The sequence below is a fragment of the Lepisosteus platostomus genome, chromosome 11 (assembly GCF_059453375.1).
Source record: "Lepisosteus platostomus isolate fLepPlt1 chromosome 11, fLepPlt1.hap1, whole genome shotgun sequence".
Classification (NCBI taxonomy): Eukaryota; Metazoa; Chordata; class Actinopteri; order Semionotiformes; family Lepisosteidae; genus Lepisosteus; species Lepisosteus platostomus.
In genome coordinates this window covers 36180679-36202967 of record NC_142621.1, presented here as the reverse complement: position 1 = coordinate 36202967, position 22289 = coordinate 36180679, and the positions used below count along the sequence as shown (strand labels likewise).

The 22289-nt window shown below is 38.2% G+C and overlaps 1 protein-coding gene across 3 annotated transcripts in view; it reads right to left on the bottom strand.

The window, feature by feature from the left end:
• Positions 1-845: 845 nt before the first annotated feature.
• Positions 846-22289, bottom strand: part of LOC148652550 (ras-related protein Rab-37) — a 55067-nt gene continuing 33623 nt past the window's right edge. For all 3 annotated transcript variants that reach the window (XM_088599428.1, XM_088599430.1, XM_088599431.1), the window contains 7 exons: positions 14064-14105; positions 13084-13150; positions 9920-9972; positions 8538-8603; positions 6641-6697; positions 5082-5158; positions 846-3772 (listed from right to left, as the gene is read on the bottom strand). In XM_088599428.1, coding sequence (XP_088455554.1) covers positions 3667-3772; positions 5082-5158; positions 6641-6697; positions 8538-8603; positions 9920-9972; positions 13084-13150; positions 14064-14105 — 468 coding nt within the window. In that variant the 3' untranslated portion in view covers positions 846-3666. The remainder of the gene's footprint in view (positions 3773-5081; positions 5159-6640; positions 6698-8537; positions 8604-9919; positions 9973-13083; positions 13151-14063; positions 14106-22289) is intronic.

Genomic DNA, 22289 nt, shown 5'->3' with positions numbered 1-22289 from the left:
TGTGGTCTGATCGTCAACTAAGTCACAATAATAGACAAACACAATCTGCTTACACTAATAACACACAAACAATTGTACTTCTTGTCAATATCGAACACATAATTTAAAATTGTATGAAACACGGGTTGCTACTGTACCATGTTATGGAAGCATGGTCCACTGAGAAGTGGCTGAACAAGACTCTTGCATCAGTGTGCTATTTGTACCCCGGCAATTTAAATTGTCCATCCATCGATGTATTATCATACCTCTTCCTCCAATTCAGAGGGGGAGCGGGGGAGCCAGAGCCTATCCCAGCAAGTGACAGGTGCAAGGTGAGATACACCTGGATGGGATGCGAGCCCATCGCAGGACAGACACAAACGCAACCCACACCGGGGCCTGTTTTCCCAGAAACCAATTAACCTACCAGTATGTTTTTGGATTGTGGGCGGAAACTGGAACACCAGGAGGAAACCCACATGAACACAGGGAGAACATACAAATTCCACGCAGACAGCACCGCAGGTCTGGAACTGAACCCAGGACACAGCACTCTGAGGCTGCAATGCTAACCACCACCCCTCCATGCCTCTGATTTGTAGCCTTTTTATTTCTTCACACAAGTGGGGTGAAATGACATCATATTCATTGCTAGTTGCCATTTTTTCTTCTATAAAAAATAGGGCTTTGTTTTTAGCTTAACATATTACTAAGTGTACCACTGCAAATGTGCTATTGTGGTTATGGGTCTATGCGAGCTTCCTTTTCCATCTCAGAATAAGATGAACAGCAGTTTCCCCCTAGGTCATATACTGTAGTCACACTTACAAACAAAAACACAGAACAGAACCAAACACATCCACAACAGTAAAAATATAGAGATGTTTATAGCATTGTAAATCACTTTCTTATAATACTCAATAACATTCAAAACTTCATAGAAAGGAACTGAAAGACATTACACAGAAAAATTACCAAGCAAGCAGGCAACATTCCTTACAAATAATAAGAAAGCAAAATACAAGGTAATATTACACATTGCAAGGCATCCATAGTTCTGTTTGTTGAGTGTTTAACACAAAGCAATACTTTTGCCAAAAGAAGGGTGCATCTCTAAAGGTGAGTGCTGAGAGACTGGGGCTTCGGATTGAGGTTGCTATCAAACTAATTTCCATCCATCCTCTCTTAAGAAGACTTCAGTGGTGGTGCTGCCTCTTTCACATGCAGGCATTTGCGAACTGGCAAATTCATCCCGTGGGATTTTTCCCTTTTATTCCTGAGTTGACAATTCCATTGCGTTCTGGGTTTTTATGCAGTTTGTCAGAGTAAACAGAGAAGGTTCCAGGGCGAACCTAAGAAGCTTTACTTCACATTTCACTTCAAGTTTGGGAATTTATTAGTAATTAAGGAGTTAGGGCAACAACAAAAGTGGACCAAACTTTTATTTGGACCAAAAAGCTTTAGGAGTCATCCATTCAGTTTACTCACCTCTAATAATCATGATAATTTTCCTTTACATTCTGCCCATTTCCTGTACAGTATCTAAAGAAGCACATCATTTAAATGAACTTATGTATTTTCTTCTGAACAGAACCAATATGAATTTCTGCAAGAAGGCAGCACAACAGACACAGTTCCTTATTTATTACAAAGATTAAATCGCATAGTGTTGCAAAAGAAAACCTATACAGAACAAAACATTTTGACTGCACCACATTAGCTGAGGAGGGCTTTCATATCAAACACTGGTCTTGAAGTGTGGTTTTGCAGAACACCACAAAGGATATGCAAGAGAAACCAGTAAATATCCTTTCTACAACAGAACACACTCTGTTCTCCCTGAAGTGTCTGCACAGTACATAGCTATTTAATCCTATTTTTCTAATTTAGACATTTGTCTTCCTTTAGGGTCAATCTTAAAGTCATGTGCAATGATTTCAACCCTGTACATGTTTGAACCCCTTTAGAAAGCAGATACAGATCACGCTGTAGAGATCTGGACAATGAGGAAGCTTCCCTTCCTGCTGTCAACAAGGACTGACGTATGTACTTGAAGGGCTGTGTCTTCTCACGAGCACGATTTTGAAGAGCTCATACTAACTACCACTCATTTTCTCATAGAACTTGCAGTAAGCTGTGTGTGCTTTTATCTCACATCACTATACATTTAATAAGTCTTCTTAAATGCGTACAGAAAAAAGATGCACAAGTCAACACTTATAAATGTTTTTATGTTGATCCTACCAACAAGGCCAAGCACGGCAGGAAGACTGTTAGATGTGAGATGATCTACCAGGTTGCAAATGTCTAATCACTTTATGAATACAGTCTCTAACATATAGGTTGTGTATTATTCTACAATACTTAGCATGAGTAGAGTAAGCACTAATGGGGCCTCTTGTATTTATAAATATAAACTGTATTCTCATGGCAAAATTACAAATGTGTTGTCTCAGAGAACATCTTATTTCATGTACAGCTCAGCTACTTTGTGCAACATTGTGGTACTTTTTGGCAATCAGCAGAACTGTCTTTGAAAGCCAAAGATTTCAAAGATACGGAACTCCTGCACCCAAATAATTCTATGAGAATCTTGTGAGAAAGTACCATTTTCTTCAAATGCCCCTTGGATTTAACAGAGCAAAGACAGCATAAATCACAAATCATTGCCAGGTCACAAACATAAAACAGCAACCTCAATAGCAACTTCGTATGGGCCTTCAATATTTACATTTACTTAAAGCTTTGGTCAACTGCAGTGACAAACTTCGTGGCCTTATAGTAATGTATTTCTCTTCTGTCTTGGATGCGGGCCTCTTTCAAACATACTTTCACAGCTTGGAGTCAGCATTAAAGTACAACAAACTAAACCTACAATTACAAGCTATCTCTAGTCTTTGTCCATGGACAGGACAAGACCATAAAGGGAGTAGAATTTTCTATTTTTCACCATTTGCTGTACAGACATCTTGCTGTTTTGGGCTCTTCGGCAAACTGTAGATCTGTCTGCTAATTGCTGTTTATTTTTCTATTAACTGAGACAAATTGTTTACAGTTGTATTTGTATACTGCTGATATGTCTACTATCAGCACATATGGCATGTCTGGTTGACTTACAGTACTTAGTCTTGTAGTAACTGACTGCAACAATAAAGTGGATGAGTAATTACTGTATATCTGAGTGGTTGCAGATACCATAGAACATTTGATTTTCAAAATGTTTGTGCTGCAGTCTCTGCTTGGACTGCTTGAAAGTAAAAAAAAATAAATTAATTAAACTTATATAGGGTAAGAAAAATGGAAGCAAAATTATGTTTTTAAAAAGAAAAATAAGGATTAAGCCACAATTGTTTTCCAGATCAAAATTAAATAAGTTAAAGTCATAAGTAATTACACTGTCCTTCTCCCACCCACTTCTTCTCCTCTTTCCCTAACCTGCCCCATTCAAAAAACAAATATGGCACATATCCCAGGATTGCACACCAAGAGGGCTCATGCATGGCACCGACAGTGCAATAGGCTCAACACCTGGTGGGGAGGAAAGGGCCCTTAGACCCCCAACGATGCGTTTTCTCTGTAGAGTCTCTCAGTATGCCTTACTGGAGAGTATGGAGATGTCCCCCAGCCCCCTCACACCAGTCAATTTACTGTACATCACTGTCCCTGTGTGCCTCTCACAAGCTGCTATATGAAGCCACAACAACTGGTCTTCTTCTTCTGTGACTCAATGTAGTCATGGATGTGAAACTTGGGCTCATTTGGCTGCTGCACTGCTCTGTGCTTTAGTTCCCTGGGTAAGAGAGAGAAAGGGAAGGAGACAGAGACAGGAAAGAGAGGGATAAGACATTTAGTAAACGAGAATTTAAAATTTTCAGAGCATGGGCCTCACCACCTGGCTGGGAGTCCTGATCAAAATACCCATAGCTTTTTGTGCCAAAGCATGTTAACTGTTCTTTGTCCTAAATTAACTTCCTTTTAGTGCCCTACTTGTGACCCAGTGTCCTTGTTTTGCAAATACGGTAAATGTGAAATAGTCCTCAAGGTTAACCCTATCTATACCCCTTTAGATTGTGTGCTTGGGTGCATTTTCTCTCTAGAAAGAATAAAAATCAAAAGAAAGTCAAATCTATATTTTGTGTCTCAAAAGGGACAAAATGGGCCCTTGAGTTTGATTTAGAATCGAGGGTTGTAAGAATATGGAGCAACCCAACCCAACCATGTTATCAAAGCCAGTACCATGGCTATCTTAAGAAAAGGATGAAATCTTTGAATCGATTCCTAACCACATGGGCTAGATGGGCTGAAAGGCCTCCTCTCATTTAAAGCCTCACCTATGTTCTAAATCATGGTTTCCTCATACAGACCAGGAAGAGAACCTAGTTCCCTTTCGGCATCCCATGATTTTAAACTGGCACTGCCAACCCACAGCCAAAATGTAGCCGAGATACTGCATCATTAGACCTCAAAGTGATGGACCAATAGCGTGTTAGAACAGTTTCAGCACTGCAAACTATGATGAAGTCTAAGCAAACAGAATCTGAGGCTGCTCTGTCAACATACCACACCAGGTGAATCAAGACAAGTACACCAGACCTTTATACTGTAGACTGCTGTTATGGCAACAGTTTTGTCAGTAATTAAAAAAAATCCTGACAAACACTGTGAGAAAGCTGAGTGTTTGTATAGGGAGTTTGTTTTTTTAGTACTAGTGAGCAGATTTCGGTTTGAGGTTACTGGCTATTACCCATTTGTGAGCATGTAAGAATTTACCTTAATGTTTTTTTGCAAAGAACAAAGAATGAAACTTGTGTCTGCATGAAACATTGCGAAATGAAATAAAGAAAATAGTCATGGAATTGACAAATCCTACACACATTTCCAGGGAAATGCGAAAATGAAGGAAATTATAAAATACTTCCAGTATACTTTTCTTTGCCATCTACTGTATACAGTATGAAATGGATAAAATCAAACCATGGCAAAAAGAAGTTATTTTGCCACAGTGTATTACAAGGTAAAAACAATAATTCTGCAAAATAATTCCCCCTGGAACAAAGCTCAGTTCAGACACCAACCAACCTGTTAGTTTGGTAACTTACTTTGCAACAGCTAGGAATGCCAGTTCCACATTCACTCCAGTTTTGGCACTTGTTTCCATGAAGGGAACCCCATACTCCTGCAAAACAACCAGGAGCATCAGTCTGAGGCCTGAGAAAACCCCTTAAAACAGATGCATCAGTAGTTATTACACCTTGGCAAATGGCAATTTGTTGGGGGATTGTGAGATCGACAACATGAGCTTGATGGCAAAGGGCATGTCAAGATGTTATGCCCAACAAAAGTTTGTCAGACAGCATTTGTCAGGGAGGGAATGCTAATGTCACAATACAGAGAAATCCTATACTAGTTCACCTGACCCCATCGAGCCCCCACAGAATTGGTCTGCTCTGTTGCAAAAGCCATCTTCTATTTAAATATCCCAAGACATCCTTCAACATGCAAAATCTGTCCCACTCAATTGTTGTGTATTGAGGAAAGACTGTGCTATTCTTTGCTCTGATATTCTACTGTTTCCATGCTTTTTACATTATAAGAGAATTGGTAAAAATATTTTTTAGTGGACATCTTTGAAAGCTCAAACAGAGATGAAAAAGAAAGAAAAAGAGAGAGGCCAACACTGAGTAGCCCTTTTCAGAAAGTGCTTTAGGTACAATAGCTAGACAGTACACTGACGTCCTACAGCAAATGATATACATTGATAATGTGCCCACAGTTTGGCCATAATATTCAACTCTAGCAAACAGAACCAAACACTTTGCAACACGAGAAAGGTAGATAAAAGGAATATGGAAATGAGACAAGGTGAATTCAAATAAGAAAGGCCTTTAAGCCTGAGTGAAGAGGAGATCTTCTTTGTGAAAATTTAGTGCAGTATAGTATGACAAATGCAGAGCAAAGTGCAGTAAGTCAAAACTAAATCAGGTCATCATGACTTCATCCCGGTCCCAGCTTGTGTATCATTTCAAGCAGATTGAAAGTACATGTCTCTCTGTGGAATGAAATGCTACTTCTCCAATTTTCATTTATTTCGCACCATGGTAGTGGGGGGGGTTGAGGCAAGGATAAGGAAAAAAAAGCTCATCTTGGAATGTTGCTTGGTATCGTTCCATCGCAGGGTAGACCAGAGAGACTGGGGAGAAGCACCTTGTTCAAGGGTAGGACAACACTATAAGTAGCAGGTGCTTGAATTCTCAACCTTTCAGTTGTAGGTTGAGCTGCTAAGAGTAAAAAATACCTTGAGTATTACCGGATATATCTTGTAGGTTTAGCTTACCTATAAGGTTTTAATTTAGATCAATTTACCCTTAACTTACCAGACTTCAGTGTCTTTGAACTATTGGTGTAATACCTTTGAATCTGAGAAAAGGTAAATTAAAAGGAGAAATTGCCTTAAGGTGTTTTCATGAAAAGGCCACAAAGTCATGACCTGTACTTCATGTTGGCTCCTGAAGTGTGATAAAAAGCACAGTGGAGTCATAATAGAAACACAGCAAGGAAAAGAAACGGTTAAGCATGATACATACTACAGAAAACCATGGCAAAGTACCTGCATGACACGAGCATGATAAAAACAATACTTTCACAGGGGTTTCCTTACCCTGGCCAGCTTTTCTCCTTCCTCACGTTTGATGACTCTCTCGCTGTTCATGTCTGACTGTGTGTGATAGAAACACAGAGAAAAGGTGACTCACCGAGTGCTGTTTCTGAACCTCAAGTTACCGATAGATGGCTGCAGCTAAGCTTAAGTGTTATTGATATACAATTCAAGTTCAATTTTTTCTCTTCAAAGAAAGGATGAACTACTAACACTTAGCATTTTGGCCCACTCATAGGTATGAGTCTACTATACAGTAGATCTAATGATTCAATGATAACAAGTTCACAACAGGCTGCTTAACATTAAAACTAAAAGGAATAACAAGTTCCCCATGAACGTATAAGATGGACAGTAATGGGATAATAAGATACAAACTGATGTCAAATAATAAAGGGTTCTTTCAGCCGTTCTGTCAGAAAACACTCTCAGAAACAGAAACATGACAGATGTTGTTACAGGTGGGCGTACAACTGCTTTAATGGCACACACTGCATAAAGACAGTGAAAAGCATGTTTGAACTTTAAAATTGTGTTGAGAGTTGAGTGTTGAGTAGGAATTGCCTTTTTGTACTTCCCCTTTTTTTCCTCGTTCCAGTCTGGAATTGCCATGCTTTAGTCAGCTTGGCTCATCAGCCTGTACATGAAGAGGAAGACACATGCCTTCCTCCTAAATGTACAACACTGCCTATAGGAGAGCTGGTGTCAGTTGGTGTCTACTGACATTCTCACCAACAACACTGCAGGCTCACAGGACTCAAATGACTAGGATGGCTCAAACCCACTCACACTTGGTGAAGCTCTGGTCAAATGCTGCCAGCTGCCATGCGAATCTCAGTCTCAAAGGCTGAAGGCACAGCCCAGGTCTGGAACTGGCATGGAATACAGGGCTCATCCTCTAAACGAGCACCTCTACCGCTTGACAGCCTAGGAATTTTTATACATGATAAAATTAACTGAAAACCCAACTGAAAGCACAACACAGGTCAAGAAACCTCTGCCTCGGGCTTGTGTTAGACAAACATCTGATAAGAGCTACTGGCAGAGACAATCCAGAAGACTAATTCAGCACTATTCATGGAAATCAATTATGAGTAATTAAATCAGGAAGAACGTCTTTACACAGATGGTTGATAGGGTTCTAGAATAAATAGACCAGCCTTGTTGGTGACGCAGACTCCCTGGAATACTGTAATAAATATCTTCATTGATACTTATTAAAATTTTTAATTATAATGTATTTCTAATTTTAAAAAATGAAGCAAGATTCATCAACAAGCTTCAAACAATCAAATGGGCAAACAGAACCCTTCTCATTTGTACTCATTCTTATGTTCTTACGAAACACACTTTTTACAAATCTGAGTAAGCACATCCCCAATTCCCCAAAAAAGCATATGCATGCACACCTGAGTGTCTTGAGTTCTTTCAACCAACAGAGGGAGCCCATATTCTACACTTAGCAAAGTTCTTGAAATAGATGCTGCTTCTACTTCATTTACAACTTCTAGTGCAGTCAGCCAATGCTTATTATTTTTGTAACATTGGTTGCACTTCATTTTTTTGCTGTTTCTAAGGTATTTTTACAGTATATTCTTAGCATTGTACTGTATTGCTTTATATAGCTAAATGTAGCAAAACCCTGCTTTGTGAATGCATTTTAAAGGAGGCATGAGGATACGAGTGGTTATTTATAAAAAACACTTCATTGTGGCTGGACCGAAGAAGCACATTCTGAGATGGAGCAATCTTGGTTTTGTGGTGGGGATGTCACTGTTGGTGGCTGTGCATCTGTCACTAATCTGCTGGCATCTGACAGGCCCCTTTGAGGGATGACCTCAAGCCCCCTGCTTGTTCACATTGCTTTGAAATGGAGCAAAAAATAGGAAGGCCATCTCACCTTGTTGCCAAGCAACATGATGACCACATCCTGCTGTGCGTACTCATGTATCTCTGTCAGCCAGGCCTTTGCAATCAATGAAGAAAGAAAAAGGTCAAAATTGCACAGGCACAGTAGAGGACATGATAGTTGTGCTAGCAACAGTTTTTCAGAACATGCTCAAGTTAAAAAACAAATGCAGCTTCACACACACACACACACACACACACACACACACACACACACACACACACACACACACTGTATAGCCACGTTTTCACACATCTTTGTGTTTCCATCTCTGTCAAGATCACCCAACAGCTTTCATTCTATTTTTATTTACTAGTCCAGAGTTCTCTAAAAGCAAATTCAACAGAGGTAAAAAGACATAAAAAATAGTTTTCAAGATTAAGGAAGATTCCATTACGCTTACGAGAATAAAATTATTTTGCCTGTGAGGGTTTAATTGCTGGTCTTCACAACACCTGCTTTTTGATGGCATTCTCATATTTGGACCTCATTAATGTTTGAAAATACATACACAATAATCCCAGTGCAGATTTCTTGTATCGCCAAGCATTATTGAAACAATGCACATTTCACAGTACTGGATATTTGAAGCCTGTTGCAGCTTTTTAGCAAATTTATTGACCGATTGATAGTAAAAATGTTTTTCTGTGTCAACGGGATAATTATCACAAGAGCCAGCCAAACAAAACTAACTGAACTCTCACAGTAGTGCTGTGCATTTGTAATGGAGTTCCATCTGCAAGGTTGCACTTCAAAAATGTTAAACACCCAAAGGCAACTAATACTCAATAGTTAAATAACCATATATTATGCAATGTAATTTTTTCATTCAAAAGAAAATGGATAAAATAACCATTATACAGTCTACAGTCTCAGCTTACACATTTGGAACTCTGCCTTTGGAAACTGATGAACATGGCAGTTAATTCAAAGGTAATCAGAAAAATGACCCTGTCAGTACTCTGTGACAGTGGAAATTCTGTCTTAAAGCAAATTCTCCTCACTGCTGGCAGGTACATTCTTTATATAGATGAGCATTTTTTTCATTTTTAACCATATGCCTTAAGACACAGACACATAACTTAAACTCAAAGCCAATATGAAGTGTTGTATGAAATCAGTAATCTAAAAAGCTAGCTTTTCACTGATTTCTCTCAGCATCTGATGTAATAATGTGTGATACTTAATCAAAACCTTTAAAAAATGTGCATTTAAAATATACATTATATGACATTAATGGCATTTCATTATTGCCGGTCTTTTAAAAAAAAAAAACATGAACCAGTTGTTCTTCTCAAACTCATGAAACAAGGTCAAGAGTTTGGTTTTTGGGATGAAAGGTGAAATAACCTCAGTAGAAGTCAGCTCCTTACCCTGATGTTATCAAAGGAGGATTTGCTGGTGATGTCATAGAGAAGCAGCAATGCTAGAGAGAAACACAGGACACAGGTCAGTGAAGTCAGATATCATAGTAACTTCGTAGAATTAGCTCCTACTTCGAGGAAATTCGTGATAAAAAGTATCCAGATAGAGACAGTTCGGGGAGACAGTACGGGGATAGAGACAGTACGGGGATGGAAAACTGAAATTAACAGGTAATGGGTTTATTCCTTGCTGAGAAAGAAAAGAAAGATAACGCAACGTTTCGGCCGTGGAGCCTTCTTCGGGTTATTAATATGTTTTTCAATTAAACATAGTTTGGGGATTTTATATTAATACCTTTAGAAACACAGAGACAAAAAGCTTTGAATGTCGTCCTGTTAATATGCAGGAGGTAGTCGAGGAAGGAGAACAGTTAGGGCCGTAGATTCTGCATCTACAGTACATGAATTGTGAATTGACATGTCAGCATAAAGAATTTTTCCCCTGCAAGTTACATCAGAAATGTTTTAGGCAGCAGCCTAGTGAGTAAGACTTCCAACTAGAAGGCTGTGAGTTCAAATGGGTGGAGAACTGCCACTGTAGCCTTGAGCAAGGTATAGTACTTCACCCTGATTGCTTCAGTAAATATATCTGTCTGTACAATGGAGTATACTGTACATTTAAGTCCCTTAAGATAAAGGCTAGATCACTCTAATAATGTAATAATAGTAGTGGATGGAAAAGGATATTAAAGTGACAGACAGCTCTATAGCCAGGATTAAACCAAAACCAATGCACCTGCTACCAGTTTACATTTATGAAGCTCGTGCCTGATGGTGCTTTTTGTTTCCTAGAGGCCTCTGGTGCTAAAATTCCCCTTGGTCTTTCCAATGTAAGAATAATAACTATCTCAAACATGATGTTAGAAAAAAATGCAACTAGTGATCACAGAACCAAACTAGAAAAAACAAAAACAATATTTATTTTGGTCACATTGTTTTCTCCAAAAGAAAAAAGACAGGCCTTTAATTAGGATGTTTACAAAAACATGAAAAACAAGTGATTCAGGAAAGGATTAGAGATGACGTACATGTTCCAGCTTGACTTCAGGCATGAAGGGAGCAGTATGCTGTGACAATTAAAGACTAATACAAGAGGTGAGGAATGGTAATTGGCTTTACGCACATTATTTTACAAACAGATTTTGTTTCAGAATTTGTTTTTCATATTCGATGTACTGTATCTCCAGAGCCTTTTTCATCTTTCCTGATAAGAGTTTAAAAATACTTTTATGGAAATCACCGTGACAGCCTCCGTCACACCTTTGACAGAACCAGGAGAAGTCTTTGTTAGGGCTTCATCAGCAGAAACCCACAGTGGAGCTCTTCTTCCCCATGCCCTTTATTTTGTATAAGTGTCTCTTTAAAGAGAATTAAGAAACTAATGAAGAGAACAGAGAAGTGAAAGTCGTCATCTTTGTTTTCTTTCTTGTGTTTAAATTACTAGTTATTCTACATTTTTATATCCCTTTGTCACCACTTATACTATGATTTACCTTCATTGGACTTCGCATAAAATAGTGACAGTATTGCAAAGTTTATTCTGTGTAGTTATAAATCTATTTATAAGAAGGAGATAGGCAAATGCTTCTGATCATACATTAATAATGGTGCTAGTAGAAAGAAGCTAATTATTCCAATAAAGCCTATATTCACAAACAAAATGCAGTCTGTTAAAACCTTAGTTTCTTACTCTGCAATGGCTTTGCTGTTCGGTAACATAACTTTTTAAAAGGTGTTTACTATGAAAACGTTCCTTATAAAATAAACAAAATGTCTGGATTGGTAAAGTATTTCATTTTTAGCTTCATGCCTGTCATTAGCACTTATGTATATTTCATTTCAAATGATTTCATTTTACAAGTGAAACACAACAGAGGTTCTTAAATCCTACTGATCAGCTGGATTAGCTGCACCTATCAATTGAGTTTAACAAGTTTCAGTCTTGTTTTTTATTGAACTAGAACGAATCATGACGTTTGTTGGGAGCAAACCATCCCACTGTGCTAACGAAATGTGCTATGCTAATGAAATGTGTACTTGAATAGGTATGTGCTGAAATAAACAAATAAAAAGGTAAAGTCCATAGCAGTGCCACAGGGGCTCAAAAAAACAGCTCATCCTGGTTATTGTAGTGTTAATTGGACTGGGGTGCACAGGACTCCTTCCCAGTCAGGACAGTGGTCTGTTTCAGGGAACCTCCCTGCAATGGTTATCCCATCTTGTACAGCTGGGTGGACTAGAGCAACTGGAGTAAAGTACCTCACTCAGAGGGTCACAGCAGTGTCAGCGGTGGGGATCTGAACCCACAATCTGTCAGTTTTGGAATCAGAGCCTTGCTCACTACACTAAGCCACCTCATAATAGAATTCTAATTTAACTTTTCGGTGTTGTTATGGTCACATACGATGTCTTCTCATCAAACCGTTTATGAGCATACTCACTGTATAAAGAGGACTGTTTGCTGTGAGAATAAGGTTGTTGCACAGTGAACTCCTGTACCCTACAGCTCAGCACGTTACAGAGGTCACCCTCAATTATAAATTTACATCACTAGAAGCTCTTGATCATTTCAGAAAAAAAACTGTTCAGTTGAGTTAGAAATGACAAATTTAATTAGCTAGGTTGCACGCAGAAAGTCAGACAACTTTGTGCTCCAAATTATCTTGCGATAATCTAATTGTACAAATTACTTGGGAAAAGCCAGTGAAAATGAGATCATTCAAAGTAGATTTTATACCTCAGGAGTGGACTAGGAGTCTGTTACGTCTTCTTTCCCTCCGCTTTTGCTGATGGTCAAGATTTTGGAGTGTCTCATTGTTTTAATTGTTGTTTTTATTTTTGTTTTAATTTGACAGTTGCACCCCAAGACCTCAGAAGGATGTGTGACTGCCCTTCTTATCGCCCCTCCCCCCCAAACCCACACCAAAAAGATGGCCCACTGGCTCCAAGCGTTCAATAACAGATGATTTAAGGTTGACCGATGGAAACAGCTGGTTCTCCTAGACCAAGGCTGGCCACCTTAGGCTTGGGAAAGGGAACAGTTCAGGCTCTGTGCAGGTCACTGACACTTTATCTAGGGAGCTCAGCGCCTGGAGCTCATGTGGAGGGCTTACCCTGGGCATCTCTGTAGTAGGCATGGGTGACACTGCGGAAGCGCTCCTGCCCAGCTGTATCCCAGATCTGAGGAGCAGACAGAGGTACATCAGACATTCTCTCAGTCTTCAGCTAAAATAAGCCCTGACATTCCCTGCTGAAACCTTACCGGGGTAGCTCCACAAGGTAATTTGTCACTTTTTAGTCAGTTTGTCCTATTCCTTACACACTAGTGTACTTTAATTCTGCTCTCCTTTTCTATGCTTTTGTCATGCCTCTACTGTCTGTCACCACACCAGATTAGCCTAATGTCACAATCTATCATAGCAAGTGCTAGAAACAGCATTGCACAGGTATTACAAGCATTTCCTGTAGTGTGTCATGGTGTGACACTGTGCTTTAAATGTGTTAAAGCACAGTGAAGTCGTGGTGAAGCATATGAATGTGTTTAAAGAGAGGTAAATTAATCTAAATGTATGTTTAATTGTAAGAGGAAAAATGAGAAATATATGAAAGTAGGATGTAAACTTTCCACAGAAGTCTTTCCTAAGGGATTACTAATCGTAATAGCATGATGGTCAAAACACAATTTCTGTTTCAATTATAACAGAGGTACTCTACCCAATTAAAAGTATTTATTAAGGAATATGATAAAAAAAGACCCAGAGCTTGTCTGAATGTTACTCTCAATTTTTATATTAATATTGCCAAGAGTACTGATGCCTCACTGAGCCACATCTGTCTTTCTGCTGTTTAACAGAAAGGAGCAAAGCTACTACTTATGAAGCCTTTACTTATAACATCTTAAATCAAAGTCCGATCAGCATTATCCAATAAATGTGTCTGAGAGTGAGCCACTGTGAGGAGGTATGAAGAAGTCATTGAAGGTAGTACTTCACATGCATCTGTTTAACTGAACTCTAGAAATAACTGTCTGTAGCCAAATAACTGCACTTAATTTCTAAAATTAATAGCAAAATTAAAACAATCACTCACTCACCTGTAACTTTACTTTCAAGGAATCTACTGTCACCACTTTATTCTACAGGAGAGAAAAGCAGACTTAATTACAATCTAAGCACAGGGACTGATTAATATTCAAATACATGGATGCAACTGGTGTTGAGGTTGACAAGAGTAATAAATACAAAAGAACAGCCTACAGAGACAAGTTTCTGAGAGACAAAAATATTACATTTAGATATCTTGAGAAAACCAGGTCCAGACTCTGACAAGACAAAGTAGGTCAAAAGTTAGTGAAGAATTTGGAGTCTTGAGTTATGCTGCTCAATACGATTTCCACAGTGGCTGAAGCTGTATGTAGCAAGAAAATAGACTCTTAACTCTCTAAAAAGTATATTGGGTGCCTTTATAATGAAAATAAGATGTGACAGGAAATATTCCTAAAATTTGCAGCAGATCAATTCAGTCTCCTATAATACTGATAGGCTTCTCTCAGATATCTTGCAGAAAAGTTTTAAAACCTTAGGAATATACATTCTTAATGAGTCATTAAGTTGTTCCTTTGAAATCCAATTAAACTGCCACAGCTGATTAATTAGTATGTTAGAATATTAAATATCTAAAAGTATATATTAACATTGATTTTTTAAATGGATATTTTAGTTGTAATATCAATAATTGCCATATAAAGACGTTTCTGAATTGAGTGCATAAAGTCAATCAAAAACCACGTCTTAGTTCAACTGCTGCGAAGAGAGCACAACAAAGATAAAGGCTTGTGTTTTTCCTTTATCATTGACACTGTGCTTAAAGTGTCTCCTGTTAAATATGACAGCCTTTCAACTGAAAGTAAGGCATTTTGAGTTGTGAGCAGTTTTGAGCCCTTGACATGGAGTCATGCTGTGCTGAGACCAGCCTTTAGGGATTCAGTGCTCAGCTACTTATTGGACTCTGATCTCATTTCTATGGTAACTGGCAGGGAGGAAGAATCCTAGCCGACATTTAACAGCCTTAAATGGCCTACTAAACGAAACATGTTATGACAGATGTCTAAAATTATCAACCTGTTACTGCCTCCAATAGAGTGCAAAAGAGCTGGTGGGTGGTGTTGAAGAAATTTCTTTCAAGGTTTATTCTCATTTTCAAGCTACCTGTTACTATAAGCCCAGGGGTCCTGATTTGTAAAACAGATCTCTTGTAGAAGATGAGCCCAACCCCTTAACCAATGAAACAGCTATCAGCCACCATCAGCCTCAGTCCTGGAAGCTTTAAAGGCCATCTTATATGGTCAATAAACACAAAACTAGAAAGCTTGTTAATTTCTTACAATTTAGCAATGATCAATCCAAATAAGACATTACGAGTTCAGGTGGAACAAACACGAAAACACTTTGGCTCTTCAGGACCAGGGATTAATATGTTTTATATTTGTTTAATAAAATCATTTGCTTTATGCTTTCTTGGTGTTCCATTTATTCAGCACACAACATTTATTTCTCAAAATATGGTGTATCACATCTTCTGTTAAACCTTAGAAACAAAAGACATGCTGAAACAATTCAGAGGATTAATTGCACGTTTGAATCAAGGAAGATACTGTTTAAATGGCAATTGTTCCAACAGGTGCTGGGCTCATCAGTCAATGCAGTGCTTTTGTTGGTTTTTTTTTTTTTGAGGAGTGAAGAGGTTTTTGAGGTTCAGTGAAGTCAATTTCACTGTTCATCGACCTGTTTCATCAGCACCACAAAATTTAAAGGCAAACTACAATGGTGGGAATAAGTGGTGAGAGTTGGCTGCCCTAAAAATAAACTAATAAGAAATGGAGGTTCAGGAAGCAAACAGCAGTTTCAGTGCTGTGATGTTGAATTCAGTGACTGCGCTCTGGAATATTGATGAAGCCACTTCTTCTGAAAATTAACAAGATTTTCCCATGACTGGCCTGTTGTCGTGGAGTTGTTTTTTGCTTATCAGTCACTGGCAAGTTCTTTTTATTATTCTTCCAGGTGAGATGGAGCTGACGTCTGCAAGCACCAGGTGCAAGGCAAAAAATACCCTGGAAGGGACGTTAGTCCATCACAGGGCACGCATTAGCACAAACTCGCATGCAGTCACACCAGGGCCAATTTTCCCAGAAGCCAATCAACCTACCAGTATGTGTTTGGACTGTGGGAGGAAACCAGAGGACCCAGAGGAAACCATTTGAATGGGGGAGAACATACGAACTCCACACAGATAGCACCTCAGGAGCTGAACCTAGTATTCCAATGCCCCGAGGCAGCAATGCTAACCACTGCTCCATCACGTTGCCACTCTTTGTTATTGTCGGTGGGAATATTATTAGAAAAAAGATCATCACAATGTGCATAGTACTCCGATAACTTAATAATATATTGCTGTACAAAGCTTTAGACTTTTCTGTGCAATAAGCATAATGTTTAATGTTAGCATCTGATGTATTTAATTTCCTTCCTTTGTTTTCTGCTCCACCATTTTCTTTCTTCCTTTAATGTTGTAATTATTTTTAAAATCATACAAAACTACTGCCTACACGGTGGGTTTTCTACACAAATAAATGTAGGACAACTCATTAAAATGCAGGATGTCTCTTATAATACAGGACAGTTTACAGCTCTACTCTAGGGAAGCATGAAGTCACAGGTGCAGCTCAGTGCAGTTTTGAAATTAGTTTTAAAACTGTTTTTCTGGAGAACAGAACAGCAACACATAAAAATGATATCTCCTCCTGTTTTGCTCTAAATGCAATAATTCTCAAAGGGCTTTTATAATCCATGTACAGCCCTGTGCAATCTGGTGTATTACAATAAATGTCAAGACAATCCCAAAACATATATAACATATATAACAAGAATGTAAAAGAACTTAATACTATTAAAACTTCGGCATGTTCTAATTTCCAGCTTTCGAGAAAGTCACAAAGTCTACCGAACAGCTAAACTGACTGCAGCCAGAGTCAAACAAAATGTCTGCCTGAATTCTGCATGTCTACTTCACTCCAGTAAACAGAAGATAACATTTGAAAGAGTTAATATTTCCTTGATCTTCATCACCATGAACTCTGGTATTTGTGCTTAGGAGTCTGCCGAAGAAATAGCTCATACACAATTGACTGTAGGCATTCTTTGTAAGTTTATTCAATATAAGATTTTTTTCAGTGATTTACTACATGAACAATTAGGTTTTACGGTTTATTTTTGCTGTGCAATACTTAAGCTCACACAGACAGTTTGACAACTAGAGGTGTTATAGGTGAAGACACTGTTACCATGACAACCTCACCTCACATAACGCACCCCCCACAGCATCTTGGAAAAGGAACAATATCAAGTCAGCCCCAATGCAAGGAAAGAAGAGAATGTGAAAAAATAAAGCTTTACAAGGTTATTTTACCAGAGCCTTGTTAAAATAGATCCCCTAAAAGGAAATTCAGAAGTGTATTTCTTAACTGCATGCTTTTAGTGTCACAGAAAATGCTAGCTAATGAAAATAAAATAAATCTGAAAGGAGAAGTTGAGGATGCTCAGGAGCCCTAAAGCTATCTGTGATTCACTGCATGTCACCATACGAACATAACTGAACATATTTGTGCTCCATCCTTAACCCGACTTGATGCCAAAGCCCTGAAGTAAATGACTCATAAGCAGTGTCTCATGACATATAGACAACTCATTTCAGTTTAGCATTGGAGAAAGGATTCTCTTTAATTGCTGAATTGCTTTAATTGGTGAATAAATAATGTCAGCCATGAAACTACAATGCTTATGTTAGTAATCTAGATTATGATATAGTTAGTAAAGTAGTCAGGTTCGCAGATGATCTCCAAATAGGAGAGTAAGCAAACACTATTAAACTTAAAAACAACATCTTGTTTAGATACAACCATCTATTTTCCTAACTCTTTATTTAATACAGTCTTGTGGGGGAAACAGAATCTGTCTTGGCAATCAACAGATGCAAGGCAGGACACACCCTGGACATGACACCAGTACATCACAGAGCACACACAGACAGACAAACACACACACAGAGCAGTAAATAAAATTCCAAATGATTTACATTCAATTCAAACCAAACCTTTGTCAGATGATGTGTAATGTACACATAAGCAGGGTTTTGCATGCAGGTAGTAAAAACAAACTGAACAGAATGGGAAACACTGACCTAGAAGAGACTATGTACTGTATGAAAAATTCTCAAGAGTTTGTTGACGTATCATGACATCAGAATTTAGTTTTTCACATTGACATTATAGAGTGTTTTCTGCCAATCAACCTGAACTCCCAGTTAAATACATTATGATTCCATATTGGAACACAATAAAATGTATAAAACTCCAAGGTGGGTGAATACTTTTGATAGCAATAAATGAATTCATAGTTTACTAATCACAATTAAGTGGATAATTAGATGTGGCTAAATAATTAGGTGACAAGCAAAAAAGGACTGGGTTTGGGCAGTCCTGTCCAATATTATACTTAGGAACTTTGCGTGTTTGGTCTTTACCATATAGGATAGTGGAAACACATCATACCATGATCATGATTTCAGAGGAAGAGTAACGCTCATCAGTTTGGGGAAAGTTATAAACCTACAAATGGTAAATACTCAAGGCCCTTGTGACTCCACCCAGAACCATGTATCCTGCCAAGATCTCCTCAATTACAAGCCGGAACATCAACCAGAAAGTCACAAAAAACCCCAGAGAAACATCTAAGGACCTGCAGGCTTCTCTCTCTGCAGCTCATGTTCATGTCTCAACCGCCAGGAAAAGACTGGACAGTAATGGTTTTCATGAGAGGATAGCCAGGAAGAAACCATGCTCTCTAAGAAGAATATTGCCAGCTGAAAGTGTCAGAGAGCACTAAAATGATGCACTAGACTACTACAAGAATGTTCTCTGGACCTAAAAGCTGAATGTTTTGGCTGCAATGAAAATTGTTTTGTGTGACAAGTCAAACAGTCCTCAGGATTCAGACTTGGCAAAACATTGACAAAACCACGAATTTGACATTGTGTCAGTAAATTCTGCAAAAGGTCAGTTAGAAACATACAGGTCACTGGGCCAAGACAAGATGCTCATTATTTCATATTAAAGCACTCTCATTTATATCATGACCTGATGCAAATAAAAACTAGATTCCACTGTGAACACACTGTCTATGCAAAAATGTCACACTCCTGTCAAAATCTTTTTGACTGACTGCAATAAATGTCAATAATCAAAAACTGAAAAAGGTTAATTAAATACTTTTAAAGCCTTTAAAAGGTTTTAAATCTTTTTCATGAATCAATTTTTCCCTGCTTTTTTTTACCATAAAGCACGGTCGATGAGCTGCTGTCTACGTACCTTGTGTATCTGCAAACAGGATGATGACAGGAGCTTGAGTCAATGTCAACCTCGCTGTATCTGATACAAACATCTGTTCTCAATGATTTCTTATCACAGTGGCACTCACTAGCATGCATCCTGTTCAACAACTTGATAAATTTTGCTCCAGGGTTTGAAGGAAAGCTGTGGAGATTTTAATTAATGCTGTATTCTAAATTCTCAAGCAGTAAACACTAGTTCTTTCCTTCCGAACAACAAAGAAAGAATTAATATGGATGGAGGTATCTGAGCAGACATCAGAGAAAATGGTTGCAGTACCTTCCCTACAAGGCTTGCAGAGAACTGGGTATACAGTACAAGAAACAACAATTTCTGAAAGTTTGACAGAAGAAAAATTCCAGATTTTTCTTCTGCAAAGACAGTACATTTACCATGCTTTAAAATTTGTACAATTTGTTTTCACGCCTTGTGGTTTATTAAAGCTTTCCGCCACTTTGCTGTGACTTTCACTGCTATGAGCTTGTGTAAGGAAAAAAATATCCCAATGATGCCCTCTTCTTTTTAACGAAAATAGGTCACTTGCTAATTAAGGATTTTTCAAAACAGATGATTTCTTCTCTTCAAAAACCAGATTTTGATCTCAGAGAACGTCAATCATGTCTTTACAGAAGCAGCATCTGGGGCCCACACACTTGTTGCCACAGCAACGGGTTTCATCTTTTTCCAAAGTGTAGGTATCTGCTCCTATACAGCCTGTACCCTTCAAGAATGAGAGACCAAGTGAATGAAACAGAGATGAGCCAGAAATAGAATAACCTTGTTATGTGAAATAAATTCCCTTAATAGCATTAAGAATTACCGAGGTTCTGGAGGAGGCAGAGCATTTTTTGTGGAAAAAGGGAAATATTTCATGGCACAAATCTAGTATTAAATAACTAAGGAAAATACATTATAACCCAGAATATGTATGGTATGTCAATGCAGTATATGCAGAGTACACTGAAATAAAAAAATGACGTTAATATGATTACGTTTTCTATTATTTACAGCACTTTGTCACAATGAGAGGATGTTATCTTTATGTTGTGTGTAGTGCTCATAACTTTTAGAAACACGTGTGCACATCCTCCATGGAAGTAAATTAAAGTTTGTAACATTTATCACTGAAAACTAGGGCGAATTTCAGACTTCATAATGCCTGGAACATGTAAAACAAGACAGGAACTTCAAATTACATTTATGCTGAGAGAAATTAGCATGACATTTAGGCATTACACCTTCGTAAACTGCATAATGTTGTTTAATTACCAGGTACTGCATGACAATAGGATAGAGTGCAAATTAGAATGACTTTATTACCAGAAAACAAATACCAACATTAAAATATGTGCAAGTAAAAAAAGGTAATGATTATAATAAATCATTACAATACAAAAAAGATGTGTCTATTTTGCATTTCATAAAATGGCATGCTCAAGATCAAATCCGTCATACAGTTCAGCTGCTAACTTGATCTCGTCTGTGACAGGATTATCAAACCACTAATAAGAATTGCACGCTTGCTCAATTCATAATCAAAGCACAGCAAGCACGCAACCTTTAATTTAGAATTAATTTATTTTTATTTAAGGGAAAAATTAAACTCATGTCCTGTCTCAAAGCACCCTACTGATTTTAGAGTACAAGAAACGCCTTTTTCCTTCGAGAAAAAAAAATCATTTTCAATGGAAAAGACTTATGGCTCTGTTTTACACTGTGTTCCCTCTCACAGACACGCCTAAAAAATCATATTATCATGTACATTTCTTCTGTCATTGGCTTATATTTCAGTCACTGCTTTAATTAAAGCGCTTTAAATAAACACACAGCTGTTACGATGGCACAACATCCCATAAGTTGGTCTGAGCCACAGTCACTATACTTAATCATTTGCCAGTGGGTTTCAGGAAGTTTGCACGCTGAGAGTGGCATGGCACAAACAGCTAGCCATTTCCTGTCTTAATGGAGCTCTTAAGCCCCCTCTCGCCTTCTGTGGCATCACTCAGCGCTCCATGTAACTATGGCAATTAGGTCACTCCAACACAGCTGTTTACATAAAGTGGGGCTGGAGGAGGGAAAATGTCACACAGCGCTCAGTATGATCACATTCTTGTTTTGATGTGGACCCCTTTGTAGAAACGGGATCATCAACTGAGGCCAGCCAAAGAAAAGTAGAATGGACTTCTTAATGTGCATCAAAAACTTTTTTTAAATAAAGCTTTAAGCAATAAAGTTCGGCATCTTAGAAAGTGAGGTGAAAGTCTGAGAACCTTTTTTTCAGATTTGACACCAAAAGAAAGACACAAAAAAGAAAAGTCTTATTTGACTGTCCAAATTTACAGAAGTCCGCAAGCAACAGGTTTTATCGGACATTACTGCTGAGAAAATATGATAATGACTGCAGGAAGGGAGATAAGGAGAGTTATTAACACATCTTAACTTATTGTGGATTTTTTTTAACACTTTCCTTAAACTGCACTGCTGACCAGAATGCAAATGGGATCAAATAGTAGTAACTGAACACTTCTGCAGAAAAAGTGGTCTCATGATACTTTGACCAAGCAGAAGCAAAGTTTAACGTATTTGTGAAAATGAGTTATGAGAAAACAGCTACTGCATGAACCACACTGTTCATTAACCCTTTAGAGGTTAATGCACCAGATCATTGTACTGTCTAGTACTGTCATCTTAGAAGCATTGACATTTCAGTTGGTTGACCGATATTTTAACAGTGCAATTAAAATCTGGCAAATTCATGAATATCACCAACCTTCTGATAAAATGTCAACTGGCCACTGGAATAAATCCACTCTCCACAGCAAAGATTAAAATGACAGGTGAACAGACCGACTTCTGGTCACTTGTACAACTGGCTGC